Source organism: Rhamphochromis longiceps, linkage group LG8 (genome assembly GCF_057381845.1).
Source record: "Rhamphochromis longiceps isolate RC_006_pf linkage group LG8, R_longiceps_female_GT1.1, whole genome shotgun sequence".
In the NCBI taxonomy this organism is placed as follows: domain Eukaryota; kingdom Metazoa; phylum Chordata; class Actinopteri; order Cichliformes; family Cichlidae; genus Rhamphochromis; species Rhamphochromis longiceps.
This window is the reverse complement of record NC_140564.1, coordinates 30,601,209-30,622,973: the sequence shown is the minus strand read 5'-3', so window position 1 is coordinate 30,622,973 and position 21,765 is coordinate 30,601,209. Positions and strand designations below refer to the sequence as shown.

Genomic DNA, 21,765 nt, shown 5'->3' with positions numbered 1-21,765 from the left:
CTTCCCACAGTTGCTACTCATCTGCAAGTGGCTTTGCAACCCACTGCCAGCCCAAATCATGCTTTCAGGCTGTTTCTGACCTAACGTCATATCTGCTGTCATTGCTGGAAGCAGCCCATCAATAGATGTGTACACTGTCGTTTAAAAGGGATGGAGATGGTCAGCAACAATACTCAGGCAACATTGATGCAAAGCAGGATGCAACCATGCTTTCATGTCGTTCATGCAAAATTCTGGTCCTACCATCTGAATGTCACGGCAGAAGTCAACACTTATCACATCATGCAATGCTTTTCCAATCTTCTGTGGTCCACTTTTGGTGAACCTGTACAATTTGTATCCTCAGTTTTCTGTTCTTATCTCACAGGAATGGAAACCAGTGCCGTCTTCTCCTCCTATACCCCATTTGCTTCAATGTTTTATGTGTTGTGCTCTCTCTGCATATCTTTTTTGTAACAAAGAGTCATTAAACTCGCATATCTGGCACCACCAACCACACTGCATTCAAAGTCACTTAAATCACCGTTCTCCCCCATTCTGATGCTTGTCTTTTACTTTAGCAGGTCATCTTGACCATTTCTGGATCCCTAAATGCAGACTTGCTGCAATGTGATTGTCCCATTAGATATTTGCATTAATGAGCAGCTGGTGGCTCTATGCACATAGGTGGTGAAGGTCCCAGAACAGAGCCATAGAGCTAAAAACAAATTACTGAAGATGGAAATGGGAAGGCAAGTTATTTGGGCTTTAGCAGTCCTGACAGAAATGCTTTTCAGCTTGATGGGTGAAAACCAGTGTTGAAATAGATTTCATGTGGGGCTCTGACCTATGTCCAATCCAATATCTTTGAGAGCTGGAAAACAGGCCTTACCCTAAAAATCACTAAAGGAATTTTAGTTTGCTGAAAGAAGAGAGTGCATGACACCAGCTCAGTCTGTGCTATTTGCAGGCATGATCACACAAACTTTGTACCAGCGGGTTAAATGTTTAATGTCTGATCAGAACATGTTGGACAGCTGCCTTGTCACATTCACTGGGAAAGTTCAGGGCTGCCCAAACCAGACTGAATATGTTTGCCGTTGAGTCCAGTTTAATCCTGAATGAAGGTTGAAAGTGTGAAAACCAGATGAGTTGAACTGCACGTCTGTCATACTTTTAGCAAACTGGCAGCTAAGTTTCAGACACACAACTTCCTCTGACCTCACTTACATTAAACCTATACTAGTGAACGCTAACCATGAATTATTACAGTAATCACAATGTCAAAAAAACTTACCCAGTGCACCAACACAGTTATGGGTAATGTTTTAATTCTTAGTAATGTATTACATAACACCAGATCAAAGTAAGCTCTTGTAATGGGTCATTTTCTGCTTGGGTACTGCATACTCTTGATAAAGGTTTGAGCATTTTGGTTGGCTACATGGGGCTTTTTTGCGTCTTTGCATGTTCTACATATACTGTCAGCTCTTGTTCTGAAGGTTATTATATCTAAGTAAAACTAAACTAAAAGGCTTTTAGTTAATACGAATTAGACTAAACAAGGAATATTGTGCACATGTAAACCCCAAGTAAGATAAATGACAAAATATGCTATTTTAGTCTCAGCTTTAGCTTTAGTCAGAACAACACATCCAGCACATATCTATTCAGACTCACATGTTTACTGAGAGTGCTTGAGTTGTAGCATAATACCTGTTCTGAACTTCTTAATTGTAAGCTGCAAATAAATATAGTAATTAATGAAATTGGTGAATCGGTGTTGAAACCAAATGAAAAAACAAAACTACATTAACTATGCTCACGTTTTAACTTTTGTAAGTTAGGTAGCTGGACCGGCCAGCTACCTAGCCTGACCTGTTTCCCCATTGTGATGTTTGTGTATTGTATGTATGGTCGGCAAGGTCAGTCTCTCAATTGCCCCTCGGGGATTCAGAAGTTAAGTCTTCTGAATCTGAATGAACTTTTGTATGTTGCATGGCAGCAGGAGGCAAAGCCTGAGACATGTTGAGACATGTACTTCTGCTTTCATACAAAATAAAGTCTTGGGTTTTTTTAAATGTTTTAAATTGACATTAAACACACCTTTTATGTATTGGCCTTAAAGTGAACAGGCTGGTTATTTTGTTTCAATTTTACGCAATTTATGGTTTCGGTGTAGCTCCAGTTTCTCTGGGTTCCCCAAACAAAGATGGTGGTTCTTCCTACTGGTGATTCTTGTGATTCCACCCAAAATACTATTCAGGGGCTTGTAAGCATTGCAAAGATGGCCAACAAGCAGTAAGCATGGCTTCCAGAAGAGGATTAATATTAGTTTAGGGTTTATTGTTGTTTATTGTGTTTGTGTTAGCGTTTTTATGACTAAAACCACTTGATAAACGTGTTAATTTATTTATATATTAGTTCAGCTTGGGGAACTGAGGAAGAATTTAGGAAGAATTTCGAAAGTTGGGGCCTCTGAGTTTGCTAGAGTGGAAGAACCCAAACTCACTAAGCCCGCCTCCTCCTCTTCTGATTGGCCAGCCTGGAGAGTAAATTAGAATTCCCACTCTCCCATTGGCTGGAGAATCCTACATCTCCGCTGCTGCCTCCCTTGTTTTCATACTACAGCATGAAAACACCTTCAGTGGTTTGGAGTAGCTTAGCTTTGGAACCTGTTTCTGAGTAGACTCGGGACCTCACAGAGCAACAATGAAGTTCGTTCGGTTTATCATGAAAAACGCCGCCGTGGCCAGCGCGCCGCAACACATCGAGCATTTCTCGAAATTCTCTCCTTCACCCCTCTCCATGAAGCAGTTTCTCGATTTCGGTGAGTATTGATCCTCGCTAATGTTGTTGCTGGTTTGTTTTTGTGACAATGGGGGGCTACGTGACCTATGTGGCGTCAGCTGCGAAGACGTGACCACAGATGTACCACCGTTTCGTGACCAAATGTCCCGTGGCCATGCATGCTTGCACGGCTCTGCATCTGCTCTGCAGTGTTTGCAGAAACATGGTGCTCATTTTTGCTAGTGTTGCGTCAGACGTGGGCCTATCACTGTGTGCATTATAGTATATGTTTTTAATTTTCTCACCACTATGAACTGCTAATAAAGACTTTATGATGTGCAGACTATCACGCGTTTTGTGCAAAGGGATTGCAAGTCTCGACACAGATGTTAACATACGAATATTAATTTTCTATTATTGTTGTTATTATTATTGTTGTTGTTGTTGTTATTATTATCGCTGTTATTTTTTTTATTTTTTTTTTATCCATCTGACTTTAATTTTGTTGGATTAAAGTTAGTTTAAAAATTACCCACCGTTATGCATACAGTTGTTTATTCCAGTCAGCAGTTCAAAAAAAAAACTTTCTCTAAATGTCTCAAATTCGCACAAAGTCCTTCTTACTGACATTAAAAAAACTTCTGAATGAGTATTTTTCTCCGGATCATCTAGTCAGTACATCTGTTTGTCCCCAATTCAGGTTCCATTAATGCCTGTGAAAAGACGTCCTTTGCTTTTCTGAGGCAGGAGCTTCCAGTAAGGCTCTCAAATATCATGAAGGAGATTAACTTGCTCCCTGACAAACTGCTCACAACTCCATCTGTGAAAATGGTGCAGGGCTGGTAAGTTGAATGGGGTTTATTGATTAATATGATCCAAGTAATCAAATGTATTTAGTTGCTTTTTATATTGTAAATGTATTTATTCAGCAGAAACATTTTCTAAAACAAAAGAGCAGCTTATTACAGTTAGTGTCTGTCAGCCTCCAGTGTTTTAAGAAGCATATTTGATGCCAGCTTTTATCTTCCGTCTAGTCACAGTCACAGCTGTTGACTTGTTTATTGCCAGGTTATCCCCCCCCCCCCCCCCCCATCGTGCTCAGAATTACAAAGCCCCCTATCTGACCAAGCTGTACTCCTTCCAACTAGGGCTGCGCTGGTGAGTGTGAGGCGGAGACGTTAGAGTTGAACTTTACCCTAGTTTCTCCTCACATGTCACGTGACTGTTGTTTTCAAGGCTGCCGTTTCTGCTGTTTCCCTTTATGAGGAGTGGGCTGTGATCTGTATATGTGCCATAAACAAAGTTTTTCTTAAAGAATTGAGGACTTAGCAGTTTCTCTTGTATTTTGCAGCACGTGTTAACATGTTTTAACTTATATTTTCAGGTATGTCCAGAGTTTAATGGAGCTCCTTGAGTTCCTGGACAAGAATCCTGATGATCACAAAGTCCTTGGAGAGTAAGTTTCTCATTCTTATGGGTGTTTTCATGTTTTGTAATGAAACATGACCTTTGTGTTCTCCCAAGTGCCTTCATCCCTTTCAATGTGATACTGCCCAAACCCCTGATGCAGGATGTCTTTGTCATTCCTCCCCAGGTTTGTTGATACCTTAGTTACCATCAGAAACAGACACAATGATGTGGTGCCCACCATGGCCCAGGGTGTCATAGAATACAAAGAGGCCTTCCCCCAGGATGTGGCCACCAACCAGAACATCCAGTACTTTCTGGATCGCTTCTACATGAGCCGCATCTCAATCCGGATGCTCATCAACCAGCACAGTGAGTAACATTTGAATTTTTTATTTATTTATTTTAATTCACCGTACCTTTATTGTCAGTGTGTTGTTGTTGGATATCATTGAATGCCGTCAGGGAATCATCACATGAAGAGCATGGCCAGCTAGAAATTAGCTTAAATTGTTTACATGCTAGAATTTCTTTTCTTCTGATCAGGTTATGAAAAAGCTTATGAAAATCTAATTTGATTCTGCCGTGTTTAATCTTTTGACCATTTCATTCTGTGTGGGCTTTTAAACAAATTACAGTCTTAATGGGCTCCACACAAACTTAGGCACCGAAAAGAAGAAATGCTGCACCGACTGCTGTGCTTGTATATGATGCAGCGTTCATTGCACAATTACAAGCTGATGTAAATGTACTGATGAGTCATCACATGGATGGATTTGGTGCCGCAAGCCTCCCATTTGGAGCAGAATTCTGAAAGCAAAATTGCTCACATTTTTCTGTTTTAGGCAAAAGAGTGAATGGCTTTACATTTTTCCGACTGATACGCCCCATTTTCCTTCTTTTTGCCTGTTGTCCCTGTGACAAGTGCTGATAACACTCCCATGTCAACAGCAGATGGTTGCTCTGGCATGATGTTATGCTCTTCAGACTTCTGTTTTGTTATTGAGAGCTTGTGGAGGTATCATCAGCCATGTGGAACAAAGACAGGTGATGCATATCACTGATCTGATAGTTTAGATTTTCAAAATCACTGTTGCGTAAAGGAAAGCATTTATGCTTTATTAACTGCACAACTCTTCTTGAGAAACACTTTTAACACGTATGCAGGTTTCTGCATCTCATAGCAGCATATTGTGCTCCTCAGTGGTATTTTTAGCATGTGTTCCCAAGTTTTTTTTGTATGTAATTTGTATAGTATTTTTTTTTTTCTCATTTCTTTTCTAAATGTACTTGTATATTGTTCACATGTTGAAATAAATTACCAATCAATCAATCAATCAATCAATCAATCAATCAAGTGTCTGACTTGATGCGTGTTTTTCATTTTCTGTCATTTATATGCTGTTGTGGTGGTAAATGATCATAGTAAACACAGCCAATGTTTCAAATAATAAGGGCACCATATGTTCTAAGTAATCACTGTGTTCAACACAGTTCAGCTCTTCTTCAGTCTTTATGATATCAAAGAAAGGGGATATATGGGTGTCCCAGATACACATAATATACAAGCTGTATATAATTTATGTTTCATAAAAAATGGGCTGAGGGGTTGCATCAAGGCTGATAATAAGATAAATAAGGATTATTTTGAGCTGTGAATCATGCAAAGCTGATCTACTAGAGTATAACAGTTATATTATAGAGCTGGCATGAACATAATATGACCCCCTTTGAGTTTTTTTTCTAATATATGTATTAATAAGTAGCACTATTAAAACAACAGAAAATAGTTGTACTTCTTCATTATCTTTGCATCAAAACCAAGCTGTGTATAGTATTTGTAGTTTTTAGTTAAACGTGTATCTCAGTGGTCCGTTTGCAGAAGATTCACGGTTTTCTTATTTCTACAGCCCTGATTTTTGACGGTACCACCAATCCGGTTCACCCAAACACCATTGGAAGCATTGATCCTCACTGTAAAGTTGGAGATGTAGTCCAGGGTAAATATACAATATGGTTGAATCTGAATTTTGTTTGTCCCTTTGTTTTTTGTTTTCGGTGACATGCTCTCCCTTTATATTCACAGATGCCTTCGGAAGTGCCAAGATGCTTTGTGATCAGTACTACCTCTGTGCCCCTGATGTGATACTTCAGAAGATGAATCGTAAGTTCCAGAATTTAGGAATTCTGGAAGTCTGTCCTGCGGCCCATATTGACCCTTTAGCGTTAAATTTACCCAGGTGTGAAAAATCTTTTAAGGTAATCATGCAAACAGCCTCAAGGGTAAAAGTCATTGCAGTGCAATGAAGTGGTTTCAGTAAAGCACAAATAGACCCCGGGCCTCCAGTATGTATGCACAGTATGAGTGGTTTTATGTAAGAGAGCATGATGGATCCGAGAGGGCTCTAAATATAGCAGAGAGTCTGATTTGATGGCTAAGCGGGCCTAGCTGACCACATCAGGCAGTATTGACACACAGACCTTTTCCTCTCCATCCTCACAAAGCGTAAAACCAGAGTGCAGCAGAGTAATTGCCACTAATGGAAATCATCCATGAATGGTTAGAATAATGAATTGTAAATGAAGTGGATAGAATAAATACTTCTTTTTTTTCCTTCTGTGCAGTGAAGAAGACAAATCATCCAGTAACGATTGTTTATGTGCCATCTCACCTTTATCACATGCTGTTTGAGCTCTTCAAGGTAGGAGACCCAGTTTTGAATATGTGCATGTTCAACTCAATATTCCTGAACATCTTGAAAATTTATTTTATTGTCTTAAATATTTATAGAATGCTATGAGGGCCACGATAGAGACTCATGAGAGCAGCAGGAACCTTCCACCTATTAAAGTCATGGTCTCTCTTGGGGATGAAGATTTGACGATTAAGGTGAGTTGCAATCTTAAAAAAATAAAGGGACAATTCATCCTGACCTCCAATTTTCCTCCATGTAGACTGGTTGTTGTCAGTTGCTCGATTCTGGAGATGGTGATTGTACAGATTGCTCAGAGTTTAAAAAGAAATAATAAGAAAAATAAATAAAAAATCCTATTTAACCCTTTAAAACCGGTCTGAGCGGGCACGCTCCGTTTTGCCTAACTATTTTTAAATCCCGGTAGCTCTGCAACCACGTGAGCTAGCACAATAAATTTTTTGCATATGATTCCAGAGGAGTTGTACTTACATCTTATGCCATCAGCTTGTCCTAGGTCACAGTTTCCTTCCACACATATCTTTGCAAAAACTGCATAAAAATCACTTGCAGCAATAAAAACATAATATTCCAGAAAAACGCTTTGCCGATCCGATCAGCTGTTTGTAACACTTCCTACGTCCATTAGCGTGAACTATCACATGTCCGCCATGTCCTGCCCGAAACCGGAAGTGACGTCACTTTCGCAGAAATGTAGTTTTTTTTACCATCAAGGCCTCATGAGCCTATACTGGTGTTGTTAAAAGTTATGTTTGACTTTCTGTGTCGTTTCTGGGATGCTTAGGACACATATTGCACTGCTGGAAATAGTTTATTTTGATGCAGATGCTGCTTTTTTGCAAATTTGCACTATAATATTTATTTTCGTTTTTCCTGCAGTGTATAGAAATTGGTGTATTTCAAAAATAAAACTATGAAGACACTCAAAATAAATTTCCTGTGGTGGGAAACTAGTTTGTGCAACTTTTTTGTATTTACAGTTTTGAGGGATAAGCCTCTTAAATTTCTCTAACTAGAAATATATGTTAAAAAAACAAAAATGATTTTCAATTTTATTTATTTATTTTTTTTTTTCCTTGCACTTCTTTGCAATTTATGTAATTACTATGCACTTAATGCATGCATATCATTAAAACTTAGGCTATAATGGTTGTATTGATGTATAGCAACTTGAAATACTCCCAAAAATGGCACTACAGCATGTAAAAAATATAAGATAAGCTCTGGTGGAATTGGTTCTATGGTAGGTCTTAAAGGGTTAAAACACCAGGCCTCCAGGTAAAATGTGCATTCCCCAACCAGCTGACCAGCGTTTGGCCTCCTTATGATTGCCCCAAAAGTTGATTCTGTTCATCTGGACGTAGCGTTTTCAGTGGGAGAAACGTTTCCCCAACCTTATAAACAACACATTTGCGTGATGACTGAAACAAGTACCATGACTAACAATGGGCTGTGGGGTCAGTTCCTGATCATTAATATGCAAATTTTCATGACCATTGATCAATTGTCATTGGGTAATGGTCATGAGTACCACTCGCAGAGAAGTTTGGTTAAAATGGTACTCACTGTCATTGATCTAAAGGCATGAAAATTTGCATATTAATGATGAAGAAACTCACCTCACAGCCCATTGTTAGTCAGTAGTGCTAGTTTCAGTCTAGTTTTCAGGGTTGGATGATTGAGCGTGCATCAGATTGATGTCAACTTTTTTGCAAACACTCGCCATTTACGTTCTGAGCTGCAGTGAAGCTTGAAAACGTGCAACACAAAACTTCTGAGTAAAAGTTGCACCTTTTGAAATGTTTTGGTTGCAGGGGTTTGCCTTCAAAGTAAAAGTAATCTCCATTTCTGGTTTGTCCCACATTTCAGTTTCACTGCATCATGGCGAGTTGTTTTTAAGTTTGTGTAGACAAATGGACGTCTTCCAGGTGAACTACTGGTGACTGGGCCAGTCTGGTAGGAACCTCTGAGTAAGTGTCATTTAGGTGCAAGCAAAGGCAGGCGTCTCGGCACCTATGATCCCCAAAATTGGGCACCTCAGATCAAAATGATCTAAATGGATCACTGGCACTGGGGGGGAAATGGTGTGATTTCAGGGGTGCATAAATTGGACCAATTTTATGGGTATATTTGGTAAATCCAGAAATTTTTAATAGTAACTCAGTACCTCAAAATTAAATGATTAAAAAGTGCTCAAATCTGCACAGCATACCTGTGTTCAGCCCCACTCTGGATTCAGATAACATCCTTAATGTGGTGGGAAAGCGAAAGATCAAACGACATCCTTGATGTGAACTTGGTCTTGTTCTACATGCATTCATGCAGGTTACTTCAAGGAGTTTCCTCCCATAGTGTTCTAACATATTAACAGCAGCTGGATTAAAGGGTTTAAATTGCCTGTAGGAGTCAACAGGAGCGTAGGTGGTTTTTATTTTTGTGAACAAGCACATATAAAGCAAGGTTAATGAAGCTTGTAAAGGCAAAATTATTTCACCACACTGATCCTGTTTATTGCTGTCGTTGCACCCATTTAGTATTTATTGCATTAATAATACAGGGATATCCCACACGGTACAAAGCGTGCATCTGATTTCAAAGCTAAACTTACCTCTCCTTTTGTCATGTCCACCCAGCGCTTTCTCTAAACATGTTATGTAATGACTTCACCCTCAATTAAGCACAGTGCCTACTGGCACGCAGAGCTACTAAGCTCTGATAAGATTAGCACCATGGGCTGTGTGCATTCATACTCACAGAGCCTATAAATCTTGACTTTATGCCCATGTGTCAACAAAACACTGTCGAGGCTTCTTGTGCCCGACTAGCTTGACTATAAGTGACATACTATAATAAACAAAAACTTATTGGTCTTTAACAGTTTGTGAATTAAATGGCAGAATCTGCACTTGAAATTAGACACAAACATAAGACACTCGGCTTCCACCCTTATATTGAAGCCGAGTGTTCATGACAGGCAGGCCCGTCTCTCTTCAGCTCTGTCCAAGCACCTCACATCATTCTCTATTTTTACCCCCTGCCCGTGCTGTGCTGTAGGTGAGCGACAAGGGTGGCGGTGTCCCATTTCGTAGGATTGAGAACCTTTTCAGCTACATGTACTCTACTGCTCCGGCTCCACAAATAGGAGACCAGAAACGGCCTCCACTGGTAAGTAAAAGTAAAGCCTAAGAAGTCGATCATTAACAGCTTTGCACAAACAACAAACTGTTTATTCAGCAGGTCTAAAGGGTGCCGTTATGAGCACCACATTCTCTTTGGTTGCCTTTCTTTATAGCCTCCAAACGTTTTGTTGCTTACTTAGTCATTTAAAGTTTGAAGCACTGGACTAATATTGTTGTTTTTCTGAAAAAGCCATTGACCTTCAGTCACAATACAAACTTGACAAAAGATCTGTTTGTTCCATGGATGAGCAGTGCTGCTTTCAGTGTGACAGAACAAAGCCTTCTTAAACCCTTGATCTCCCTCGTCTCTCTGTACAGGCTGGCTTCGGCTACGGTCTGCCCATTTCTCGTCTCTACGCCAAGTACTTCCAGGGGGACTTGCAGCTCTACTCCATGGAGGGCTATGGCACAGACGCTGTCATCTACTTGAAGGTGAGCCAGGCAGGGTGATCATGCATGAAACTGTGACAAGAAGCCGGCAGTTTGAAAGTCTGGAGCGCATAACAAATAGAAGCTGCCCTGTGCCATGCCTTTTGTTAAACACAAAACCGACTCTGCAGACCTGTGGAACTGGTGTAGGTAAGACAGGACATTTGTAATTACATCCTGTTGTCTTGTCCCTCCAGGCGCTGTCCACAGACTCCATCGAAAGGCTGCCAGTGTACAACAAAACTGCTCTGAAGAACTACAAAATGAGCCAAGAGGCTGACGACTGGTGTGTACCCAGCAAAGAGCCGCTAGATCTGAGCAGCTATAAGGTGACCAAGTGAAAACCTCTTCTGGGCAGTACAATGAAGCCTCCAGAATACGTCTTCATATCCCGTGTCATCTTCTGCCAACAAGATGGGAACCAGACTTTGTTTTTTTTCACTCTGAGAATCCTCTTCAGACTAGAGCAGACATAAGTAGCCTTTTTAATTTCAGCCTGTTTTTTTTAGCAGTAGCTCGTTAATGCTTTCTGCATCCGTTATCCTTTTCATGAGAAAATGCACACATCAGAAATGGCTACTAACAGGAAATGCATTACAATCACCTCTCAGACTTTGGTGAAGTCGCTCCAGTGTTGCTGAACTACACTCGGTATCGGTCGAGAGTGTGAGGTGACGTCCTCGAGGAAGAGACGGGCGGCCGGGGATAATGCAGCATGTTGCGGGTGATTTTAAAAACGTAGATTATGACTGATTTCATACAGTAATGCTGTTGAAGACTTTTCTATTAAAAGTCTTTACAGCTGTTTAATAAGGGACATGTGGAGGTGTTCAGTTAACAGGAAGCGCCTGTTGTTCAGCCTTATCACAGCAATTTCACCCAAAGGATCACTTTATTCGAATACTTGAAGTATTTAAACTAATACTGGTGTTGCACATTGTTACATTTCTGCTGTACTGTAATGCTGTTTCGTGTGTAAATTTGAACAAATGTTTGACTCTGAGCAAGTTTTGTGCATGCATTTCTTTTTTTCTTTAAAAAAAAATGTAATCGCAGTATTCCCACTAACATCAGTTTTTTGTGGACCAGGCTAAATGTAATCCACTCTCTTTCTGGGTGTTGTTTTGCATTAATTGCAGTGAAAAGAACAGTACATGATATAATCTACAGGACACGCGGTTCTCTCTGACGTACAACAGTAAGCTACAGTATCGTTTGCCTGCCTTGGTGGGTGGTTTAATGCTTTGTGACAGTTCAATGGAGGCAATTGTTATTAAACTTCATCGGATGTCGTGTTTAAACTCTCTACCATCTTGTGATCCAGCAAGGCAGGGGCAGATCTTTTGTTGTAATGTGCCATATGAGAACAAAATGCCCTGTTGCATATGAACAGTTATGTTTTGTTGTTGGTGTGTGTGTGTTGTTTTTTTTTTTTGTTTTTTTTTTTTTTAAATGATTTAAATCCATCTTAATCATACAGTATGTACAGAATTGTTTTTATAGCTACACTTTTTTGCAGCTGAAAATATTGTAAATACTGTAAATGCGATCCAAATGACAATAAAACAGCAAACAGTTTAAAGTGTTACTCTTCTGTTCTATTTTTTTATTTTAATGTCATCTGCAGTCGGTTAATTAAGCGTACAGAAGTGATTATATCAATCAGTGGATGGTCCCTAGGGTGCAGCTGATTACAGCTGTGGGGGATGAAAGGAGAAGTGATTAGGGAAAGAAACAAAAGTAGAGTTTTGCTGCCCGGTGTCACCGGGTCTCCTCTAAAGATGGAGATGAGGTCAAGTTCAGTAACTCTACCCTGTAGACATTCCACCACGTGACCCTCATGCGCCAAAGAAATCTCACCACGTACGTGACCGATCAGGACTTTACGTCTAGTTATTTCCACTCAGCTGCTTTCACTGCCTCGGGGTACAAAGAGTTACACCACTATTTTGCCGGGAAGTGACAAGAAGGAACACACTGGTTTAGTAGCTCTCGGCTCGGAGCCCAATAAGACAGAGGTCATGTTCGAGTAAACGGACTAAGATGTGGGCTTGTGGTTGCTGGATATGTGGGGAGTGTGAGACTCATGCAGCCAAAGGATAAAAGCCTAAAGGGAGTTCTAATAATAGCTGGCTTCTGCTCGCTTTCTTTTTCAAGAGGGTGAGAGGCAGTATACATTTAACATGTTCAGTAATGGCTGTGCTTTAAAGGTCACTTAGAGATGCTTGTTCTAAATTCTAGAGTCAAAAACTGACTTTTTTACCCCTTAAGCTGTAAAAGGCTGATGGGGCAGCATGGACATCCAAGCTTTTGAATTCGATAACTCAAGGACGAGGCAATGTTGGATTTTAAAATTCATACAAATCTTGCATGTGTTTTAATTTGAGTGACCACGACCTCAAGGTCAGTGGTCATATTTGTAGAAACCAAAAATTAAACTTTTCATTAATACAACTTAATCAACATTACCACTTACAAGCATATTTATTATCCTGTGATTGTGCTATCACTTAATTATCAGTAATTTCAAGTAAACATTACTTGTGTTGTATTTATATGATGAAACCAATCAGGGTAATTTTCACCCCCTGTATAAAATGATCTAAATAAATAAATAACTATCCATCCCAGAGATGTAATCTCTTCCAGCATGTGCTCGATTGGCACTCATTACATGCCTGAAACACCTCAGCTGGCTCCTTTTGATGTGGAGGAGTAGCAGCTCAGTTCCTCACCCTATCTCTAAGGCTGAGTACAGACACCCTTTGGAGGAAACTCATTTCCGCTGCTTGCATCTGCAGTCTCATTCTTTCAATCACTACTCGGAGCTCATGAGTAGAAATGCAGACCTCACAGCTTCACTTTTACACTCTGCTCTCACTTCATCACGACATACCGGTCTGGCTGTTAGTCTCCCATTCCTCTCTCTGCTAACTTAGGAAGCAACCCCAAGATGCTTAAACTCTCCATGGAAAGTTGTACCTGACCCAGAGTGGACGATCCAGCCTTTTCAGGCTGAGAACCAGATTTGGAGGTGCAAATTCTAATCCAGACTGATCCACACCTGGATGAAAAGTGTTCTAGTGCAAGCTGCCCCAGGTCATTGATCACTGAAGCCAACAGGACCACATCATCTGCAAAAAGCAGAGACGAGATTCTGAAACCCCCAAACCCACTGACTGCGCTTACAAATTGGTAGCAAAGGATAGCCCTGGCCAACTAGGCCCAGAGAACCAGTCTGACTTATTGCTGGTAACGCAAACCAAGCTCTCACAAAAACAACTAAAGCTAAAAACACACTTCAGCGAGTCATAGCACAGAATTGGCCTCGTGGTATGCTGAGGACATGCTGGCTGTGAGTGAACAGAAGGAGGAGTGAACAGTTGCTATGTTCCTGTCTGTGTTTCAAGAGCAAAGGTACCACCTCTTTCAAGCTGATTTTCCAGTCCAGAATTGGACAGTCCTAGCAGCAGGTGGAGTTTTCCTCAATCCCAGGAGGACCACTGTTGTTCGGACCTGCGGTGTAGAAGTATCAGTGGCAGCACAGGACACACTCTAGTTGTCTCAGTAGATCAGCTAACATTGGTTTTTGATAACATCCAGTCTGGGAAGTTCTCAGATGATGAATGCAGCGGTGGAGTCTGTCTTTCTTATAATCACTCGCAAAGTGACCCTAACCCATGATACTGTGTGATACCAGCTATACAACAACATTAATGTTTGACTTTATTATTGCCAAACAACACAAAAAGAGAATTTTGTAAAATTAATACTTGTAATAAAATTAATTACCTTTTGTTGATCATACGTGATGCCTTAAGTGACTTTAAATTCAAGACGTTTGCTTGTATGTTTCTCTAATATGCTGATATGTTTAAAGGGGAGGACAATATAATAATACAATTAATTTAAAGAATTATTAAACTGCTGTATCTGACTTAATCACTCATTTAGTTTTACAGTATCTCTTAAAACCCTCCAGGGATGCCCATTTGTTTTTGTTGATGAATGAAAGGTCCTGTGGGTGGCTTGTTCTATATCCCGTATTGAGTGTATATGGGCCAGCAGCTGATCTAAATGCAGCCATAGCTCTGAGTGTTTACCCGCAGGCTTACACAGATACACAGAGGAAAGAATCCAATAGCGCTCAGCTTCTATCTCATACAAACAAAAGGCTGATAAACTCTCCATAGCAACAGCAACCCCTGCCAAAGTACACAATGTCCATCATCAGCATGTTGACGTGTACAAGAATTCTCAAAGTGCCCTTATGCATAATCTTTTTGTACCAAAGGTGTGCAATGTTTGATAGATAAGAAGTTATAGACTTCATATATATCATGACAGCTCCCATTGGTTTCGTGTTCTACTGTTTTAAAGCCTCAATTTGGACTCATAGACATTAAAAAAGAAGATCGTAGACTCTGGATCTGAAAAGTTGAAGCAAATGTGGAAGCGATTTGCTAAATAGACTTCAAGTCCCATACAAGTCTAGTTAGAACACGGTGCTCTGACTTGATCCCAGTAAACTCTTGTCTGCCTCTAGGCTCTGGGATAATAATGAGTCAGTATGACTCGTTTTGGGTTATATTGAATAAAAATCCTTAGTCAGTTTCACGAATCTTGTTCATACTCAGTTTTTGAAAGGATAGTTGTTGGATATGCTCAATGGCTGATGAACTGTGATTGACAAGTTGTTAGAAATGAGTGGGTTTGCAAGCCACACCTGTAATAACACAGATTTTTACTCCAGAACCCTTAGTAGCAAGCTAAAGTTAAGAGTTTTATCCTAAGAATTTCAGCCTCAGGTGGCCATTAGAGGAAATGAATAAGATATAGTTTCATGAAACTTGCACATCTTCTTCTGCTTTTATTTACATTTTACACTGTGTTTTTTTCTTTCTTATTTCTCTTTACATTGGGTTTGTGATTATTAGTGTTATTTAATATTAGTTCTCTAAAGTAAAGCATCTGGAACGTGACAGATTCAGTTTTAATGAACGAACAAGTAGTGGTAATTGGTGATTTTAAAAAAAAAGGAAGATAAACAACCTGCCTCAGCTCAGTTACATCTCTCGGTGACCTGTGGCCCAGTGACCTGCAGACAAATATCCAGAGCAGAACATTACAACCGCCACAACTGCCAGGGTGAAACACTGTAAACACCCTGACTGCCAACAGATACTAACATGCCAAATGTTTTCATCATGACAAACTAATTGTGATTTCAACAGCAGTAAAGCACGCGGCTTGCTCTGCCAATGGGGTGCTTTTCATAAAGCTATTCATTTACTGCATATTTGGACTGGAGCTACAATTATCTCCTCCACTTTAAGTCAGCCCACAATAAAACACAAGAACTATCTCATTTTCTTTTCAAGTAAAGATAACTCTCGGCTCATTATATTATTAATAATAATGGGGTAATGGTGCTGAGCTTCTATTGCTGCTGTTACCCTCTAGTGGCCTGTTTGATTATAGAAACATCCACCTGTAGTTAGTTTGCATGGAAACTAGTGAATTCACTGTTTGCAATACAGTCACCAGACACTTAATTAGGTACACCTTGCTCAAGCTGTCTGAGCTTGTTATGGCTTAGATTTAACAGTGCTAGAGACATCACCTTTAGATCATCTAAGCTTTATGACATCGTGTGTTGTAAGCAGCCATCCAAAGATGGGTACACTGTGGTCATAAAGAGATGGATATGGTCAGCAACAATACTCAAGTAGGCTGTGACATTTTAAGCGAAGGTCAGTTGGTACTAAGAGGCTCAAAGTGTACCAAGAAAATATCTCCCACTCCAGCAGCAGCCTGAACCACCGCTGATACAAGGCAGGATGGATCCGTGCTTTCATGTTGTTTATGGCAAATTCTGAACCACTATCCCAAAGTTTCAGCAGAAATCGAGACTCATCAGACCAGGCAGCGTATTTCAATCATCTGTTGTCTAAGTTAGTGAGCTCATGAGAGCTGCAGACCCAGTTTCCTGTTCTTAGCTGACAGAAGTGGCATTTTAGTCCACCTGCTTCAAGGTTTAACATCTTATACTGTTCTGCATATCTTGCGTGCAAAGAGTGATTACTTTGTTAATCGTTTTCATGATCAGTTTGAATTTCAGCAGGCTCTCTTGACCAAAATGCATCAAGTTGCTCCCGTGTGATTGGCTGATAAGAACTTTTGATAAAATCTTTAATTGTACAAACATTTAATTCTGAGCATCACTGAAAGAAAATACAGCCTATTTCATTTAGAAGAATAACACATTCACCACAACACAACAGCTTCAAGTCACATTACCTCCACCCCACGCTTCCAGTTGAACTCATAGTAAGTAGTACATTCTTCATCTTAAAGCTCAAAGATGTCTTGACGTGTGTAGCAAATGCAAGAAGTATTTACTGCAGGTACTCTTCACTTGTTCACTTGCCAGATAACTATAACTTTAATAACAGAAATGTCACAGCCTTCACATTAATGTCAGTTGGACTGTTTTCACACCTTGGCCATCTGCGTATGGAGTAATAAGACAGGTCATGAAAAAATGACCACTTTTACAGTGTCACCACTGTCTGCTGACTGGGCAAACTGAAGAAACTGCCAACACTACAGAAATTTCATGTCTACGCTTGCAACAAGTCTGTGAAAAATTGCACCTTTAGATGCTGTTAAACTGAATTTTCTCCTTTTTTTAAACTGAAGCGGGTCAGTATTTAAGGCCATGTTCAGACAGGGTGCAGTTTCTCATCATGATGAAATGAGAGGTGAGTGTAGCTTTACACTTATAGACATCTGATTGCATTGAAATTGGACGTCCAAACGTATTTAATGTTTTGTTATTTTCATTCTTTCAGCACTTTAATGGCCCGCTTCTATAACCACAGACTGCTGACTGGATAGTTCAAGGTACAATTTTTGGATATTCATGGAACTGTAAGATTTCTTTGCAATATAACTGTAGCTGAACATTGACTGTGTGATGATATAGTGTTGTTATAGGCATACTTTTTATTATTCTTTATACTTTTCAATTTTTTTGTAATGTGTTTAATCTGAACTCAGTAACTTGCAAATCAAATGATCAATTATTGTTGTTGTAGTTGTTTTTAATTAAAAAAAGGAGCAAAAATAGCAAAGTCTGCAGATCTAATTAAATCTAAATATATTGAATTGGTTGAATTGACTTGTAATTTTTATTTCTTTGTCCTTTTCTTTCTGTATAAATATAAACCGTATCTAAATGTGTTTCTGTCATAAAACCCAAGCCTTTAAAAGCGTTTTTCCTCAATTAATTCCAACATCTCACACTAATGATATGTGATAAAAAAATAAAACCAAAGCTTCGAGCATCTGGTCACAAATTGTTTGTTTCTCCAATAAACACTGACATTTGTACAGTGTTTTGTCGGGATTTATTCAACGAGTAAATGAGAAAGCATTTAAATGTCATCTTTTACATAACTATTGTGTAACTGTTGTTATCCCCAGATGGTTGTCTTAGCTCTGGCCATGTTCGTAGCATTGTCATCTTGTGCAGTTGGTTGCTCGGGGAACACAAATTCTGTGAGTATGAGCTTTGTTCATTGATGTTATGAAGCTAGAAGGCAGATGGAACAATACAAAAAAAACCATTTATTATGCAACAAAAGTTTTCCCCAGATGTTATTTAGCACAGACAGAACTGTGCCGAGCTCTTGTCACACTGAGCTCGTAGAGAGAATAGAACATCACGATATGTTTAATATCAATTACTTCAATTTGTCGTTTGAGAAAGTTTTTGTTTCTTCTTTTCCAGTCTGAACTCAAACTTTGGCGCGTAGAAGATCAACCTTTGTCTGTGCAACTAGCTGCTATTTTCAAGGTGATGCAATGAGCTATTACACAATTAGGGCAACAAAATTAATAAACAAGTCTGTTGATTAACCATTCTGTTAAATAATTTTTCGTTTATTAAAAAATAAAAAAAATAAATGACATTTTAATATCTTTTCTTTTAAATTTTAAGAAATTGTGACCAGTATTTTTCACCTTTTTTGATGTTATAGACCAGACACTTTATTGGTAAATAAAGTAAGAAACTAGGCAGGTTAATTATTCACTATTCTTTAAATCTTATTTTTTTATGAACATCAGGCCTTCATCTTAGCGAAGGGTCCCTGTAGGCCAAAAACGTTTGATTATATTACCCAATTCATCTACTTAAAAAAAATTATTTTATTTATATCAACTGCCAATTTTGCATCAATAAAGTCAAGGTGGAAATGTTGCTTCAAATGCTTGTTTCCATTTTCTGTGTGTTAAAATCTGTTTTTATTTTTTACTTGATTTTTCAGACATTTAGTAGGAAATCACTAGAATTTGCCTTAAAATTAATTGCAGTGGGCTTTGCTTTTTTAATGGTAAATGGAGTGGTTCTTATAGAGTGCCTTGCTTTCCACAAAGTGGATCAAACCACTAACCTTAGGATTTGTAGACTACCTGCACTACCTTATGAGCTACGGCCATTGCATTAAAGCTTTTATTAAAGCACAAGATAAAATAAAAAACATAAATAAATTATAAACATCTACAACAATCCAGCCTTCTGCAAACAAATCCTCAAATCCAAACCAGCCTTTTACAAGAGTACTGTATATACAGTATACATACTCATATATAGATATGCATGTATTTGTACACACATACACATGCATTTATTCATTCCTTTTCTTTATCTTCTTGTTTCTATAGTGACATAGGTATAGGTAACTTCTATAAATTACCGCACAGTTACTACTCTGACTCTGTATGTATTGGACATAATCTGGAGCATCTGGACCCACTATTTTTATTATTATTATCATTATTATGTAAATCCCTATAAATCCGAATTATTATTATTTTATCTGTCAATGAGACTGCAGCATGTCACTCTTTCTAAAAATGCTCACTATTGCAGGAGATGGAGAGCCTGAAGTGTGAACAAACAACACTTCAGCAGCAGCACAATGCTCTGACTCAGGTAGCCTCTATATAACTCCTTACAATCTGTCTCCATACTGAGCACCAGCTACTGAATGTGTTATTTTTTTCATGCGCAGATGCATATATCAAGCCATCAGAAAAGAGCTCAGAAGAAAGTAGGTCAGTGAATAAAATAATCTGCATTCTTTACTCAAAATAAAACTATTTTCAACACGCACTCTTAATTCAATATGTGCTGCAATCTCTCTTCTCAAGCAGGAACACACATCCTCACTTACAGTCCAAATTACATTGAGGTTGATAACTTTCAGTCATCTGTGGAAGATGCAAGAAGACGAGGTGACCCCTGTTTCCACTACACGGTCCTAGATCAGACCTGGCGCGCCACCAACACCACCAGCAAGCTGAAGATGTGTGATCGGCAAGTAGACTGGAAAGGTAACCGACTGCACTTTCTTTATATGTAGCATGCACCTATTTCACTAAAAGCAGCAATGGCATTTCAAAAAACAGAATAAAATTTTCATCTTCTATTGGAGGGTGGTACCGTCTTTTCTACAAGGGTAAAAGTCTGCAGATGCCTGAGAGGTGCATCCCTGTGAACAACTGTGGCACCAACTCCCCGCTGTGGCTGTCCGGGCCTCATCCAAGGATCAGGGATGGTATTGTGACCCGCAATGTCTGCGGCACTTGGAACAAAAGATGCTGTGCTTTCCATTCCACCCCCATCAAAGTCAAGAAGTGCCCGGGCAACTATTACATCTATCAGTTCACTAAGCCAACATCCTGTTATTTGGCTTACTGTGCAGGTATAAATGAAAAAATGCATTAATATTGTGCACATTTGTGGGAGCATTTGGCTTTTGGATGCTGAAAAATTAAGAAATTAAACATCCACTTTCACCCACAATCCATATTTATCCTGATTGCTGCAAATGTATACCTTTTGGAACAGTCTAATTCCTGCTAAGAGCAGTGCTTTTTAGAGGCCTTTTCGAATGTTGCTGAATGTGTGTTCTCAGACGTCAACACGCTTGTGTGCGGGCGATGCAGGAGAAACCAGTCCTGTGTGAGCAGAGATAAGATTAACTGGAGATGCAAGACAAACAGAAGTAAGTAAAGTTTTTGTCAGTTTGAATGTGTCATACTAACGTTTACGCTGAAGGGATGGAAGGCCTTGGATGTCTGGGGCTTTTATTCTTCTCTGTTTGGTGACAGCGTTTCTTTGTCAATCGTAATGCAACTTATTGAATACTAACATTGATTAATATGGGCAATCAGGCACAAATAGTTGCATGTATTATTGTACAGCACTAATTTGTTACTAGTTTGTATCTATATAAATACAAAAATTCAACATACAAAAGGTTCATTAAACAACTGTGTTCAAATATTTGTATTACTTTAAGAAATATTAAGAGACAGGTGAAGTCTTCCTTTTTTGCTCCTCAAACTTTAATTGCAAGCAAAGCTGGAGAATCTGCTACATAGTTTGTGTAAGAATGATTAAGATATTATCCTGTGCTTTCCATAATACACCTACAAAAGCCTCTCTTTATTAAGAAATTGCTGCAAGGTATATATCTATTTGTCTTTGTAATAATACTAATAAGATTACCTGCTCTTCAGTGTCTTCCCAAAAGATCCACTTCTTTGCGTCTTACCCAGCCCAAATCAATGGCAAACTGAACAGGATCAAGTACAGCAAGGTGCTGGTGAATGTGGGCCGAGCCTTCGACAGGAGGACTGGTGTGTTCAGGGCTCCCGTCAAAGGAATCTACCAGTTCTTCTTCTCCACTCAGACAACCATTAAGGGCCTTAAAACCGATCTGTGGCTAGTAATAAATAATTACTGGGTGGCCGTTTCTCGTGCACATGTTCCCCGTTCCTACAGTGTTGGAAGCACATCTACATACATGACTTTCCTCCGCAGAGGGGCTTCAGTCTATGTCACCCACAACTGTGGTAACTCCTGGGCCACTGCTGCATCCATGACTATTACATTTGGAGGCTCACTGCTTTTACAAAGTAAATAATATACACCTCTGATGTTTAAAATGGTGCTCATTGATGTCGCATGTCACTTTTATTTGTTTTTGTATTTTAGCAAAGAGGAGATAAGGAAAAAGTTTGTTCTTTCTGTCAACAGATTCACGGTTGTTGTAATTTATTTCATTATTTTTGCTAATGCTAACTCGTGCTAAATCAACCAGTTCCACTGTATTAACTACTCTGGAGTGCCAGCTAAATGTCTGCTTTGATGCTTAAATGAAAATATTAATATTAAAAAGACTTAAGAGTGA

At 39.2% G+C, this 21,765-nt stretch overlaps 2 protein-coding genes across 2 annotated transcripts; both read left to right on the top strand.

Moving 5' to 3' along the window:
• Positions 1-2,591: 2,591 nt before the first annotated feature.
• Positions 2,592-11,960, top strand: pdk2a (pyruvate dehydrogenase kinase 2a). Its single transcript, XM_085416985.1, has 11 exons — positions 2,592-2,809; positions 3,470-3,611; positions 4,154-4,225; positions 4,364-4,548; positions 6,087-6,176; positions 6,263-6,340; positions 6,802-6,878; positions 6,968-7,066; positions 9,945-10,055; positions 10,388-10,501; positions 10,696-11,960. The coding sequence occupies exons 1-11, from the start codon at positions 2,692-2,694 to the stop codon at positions 10,837-10,839; spliced, it is 1,230 nt and encodes a 409-aa protein (XP_085273111.1). The 5' UTR covers positions 2,592-2,691; the 3' UTR covers positions 10,840-11,960.
• Positions 11,961-17,986: 6,026 nt separating this feature from the next.
• LOC146664005 (uncharacterized) lies at positions 17,987-21,498 on the top strand. The gene is made up of 8 exons (XM_085415370.1): positions 17,987-18,061; positions 18,294-18,359; positions 19,437-19,499; positions 19,579-19,621; positions 19,721-19,900; positions 20,002-20,271; positions 20,485-20,574; positions 21,092-21,498. The coding sequence occupies exons 1-8, from the start codon at positions 17,987-17,989 to the stop codon at positions 21,496-21,498; spliced, it is 1,194 nt and encodes a 397-aa protein (XP_085271496.1).
• Positions 21,499-21,765: the final 267 nt, after the last annotated feature.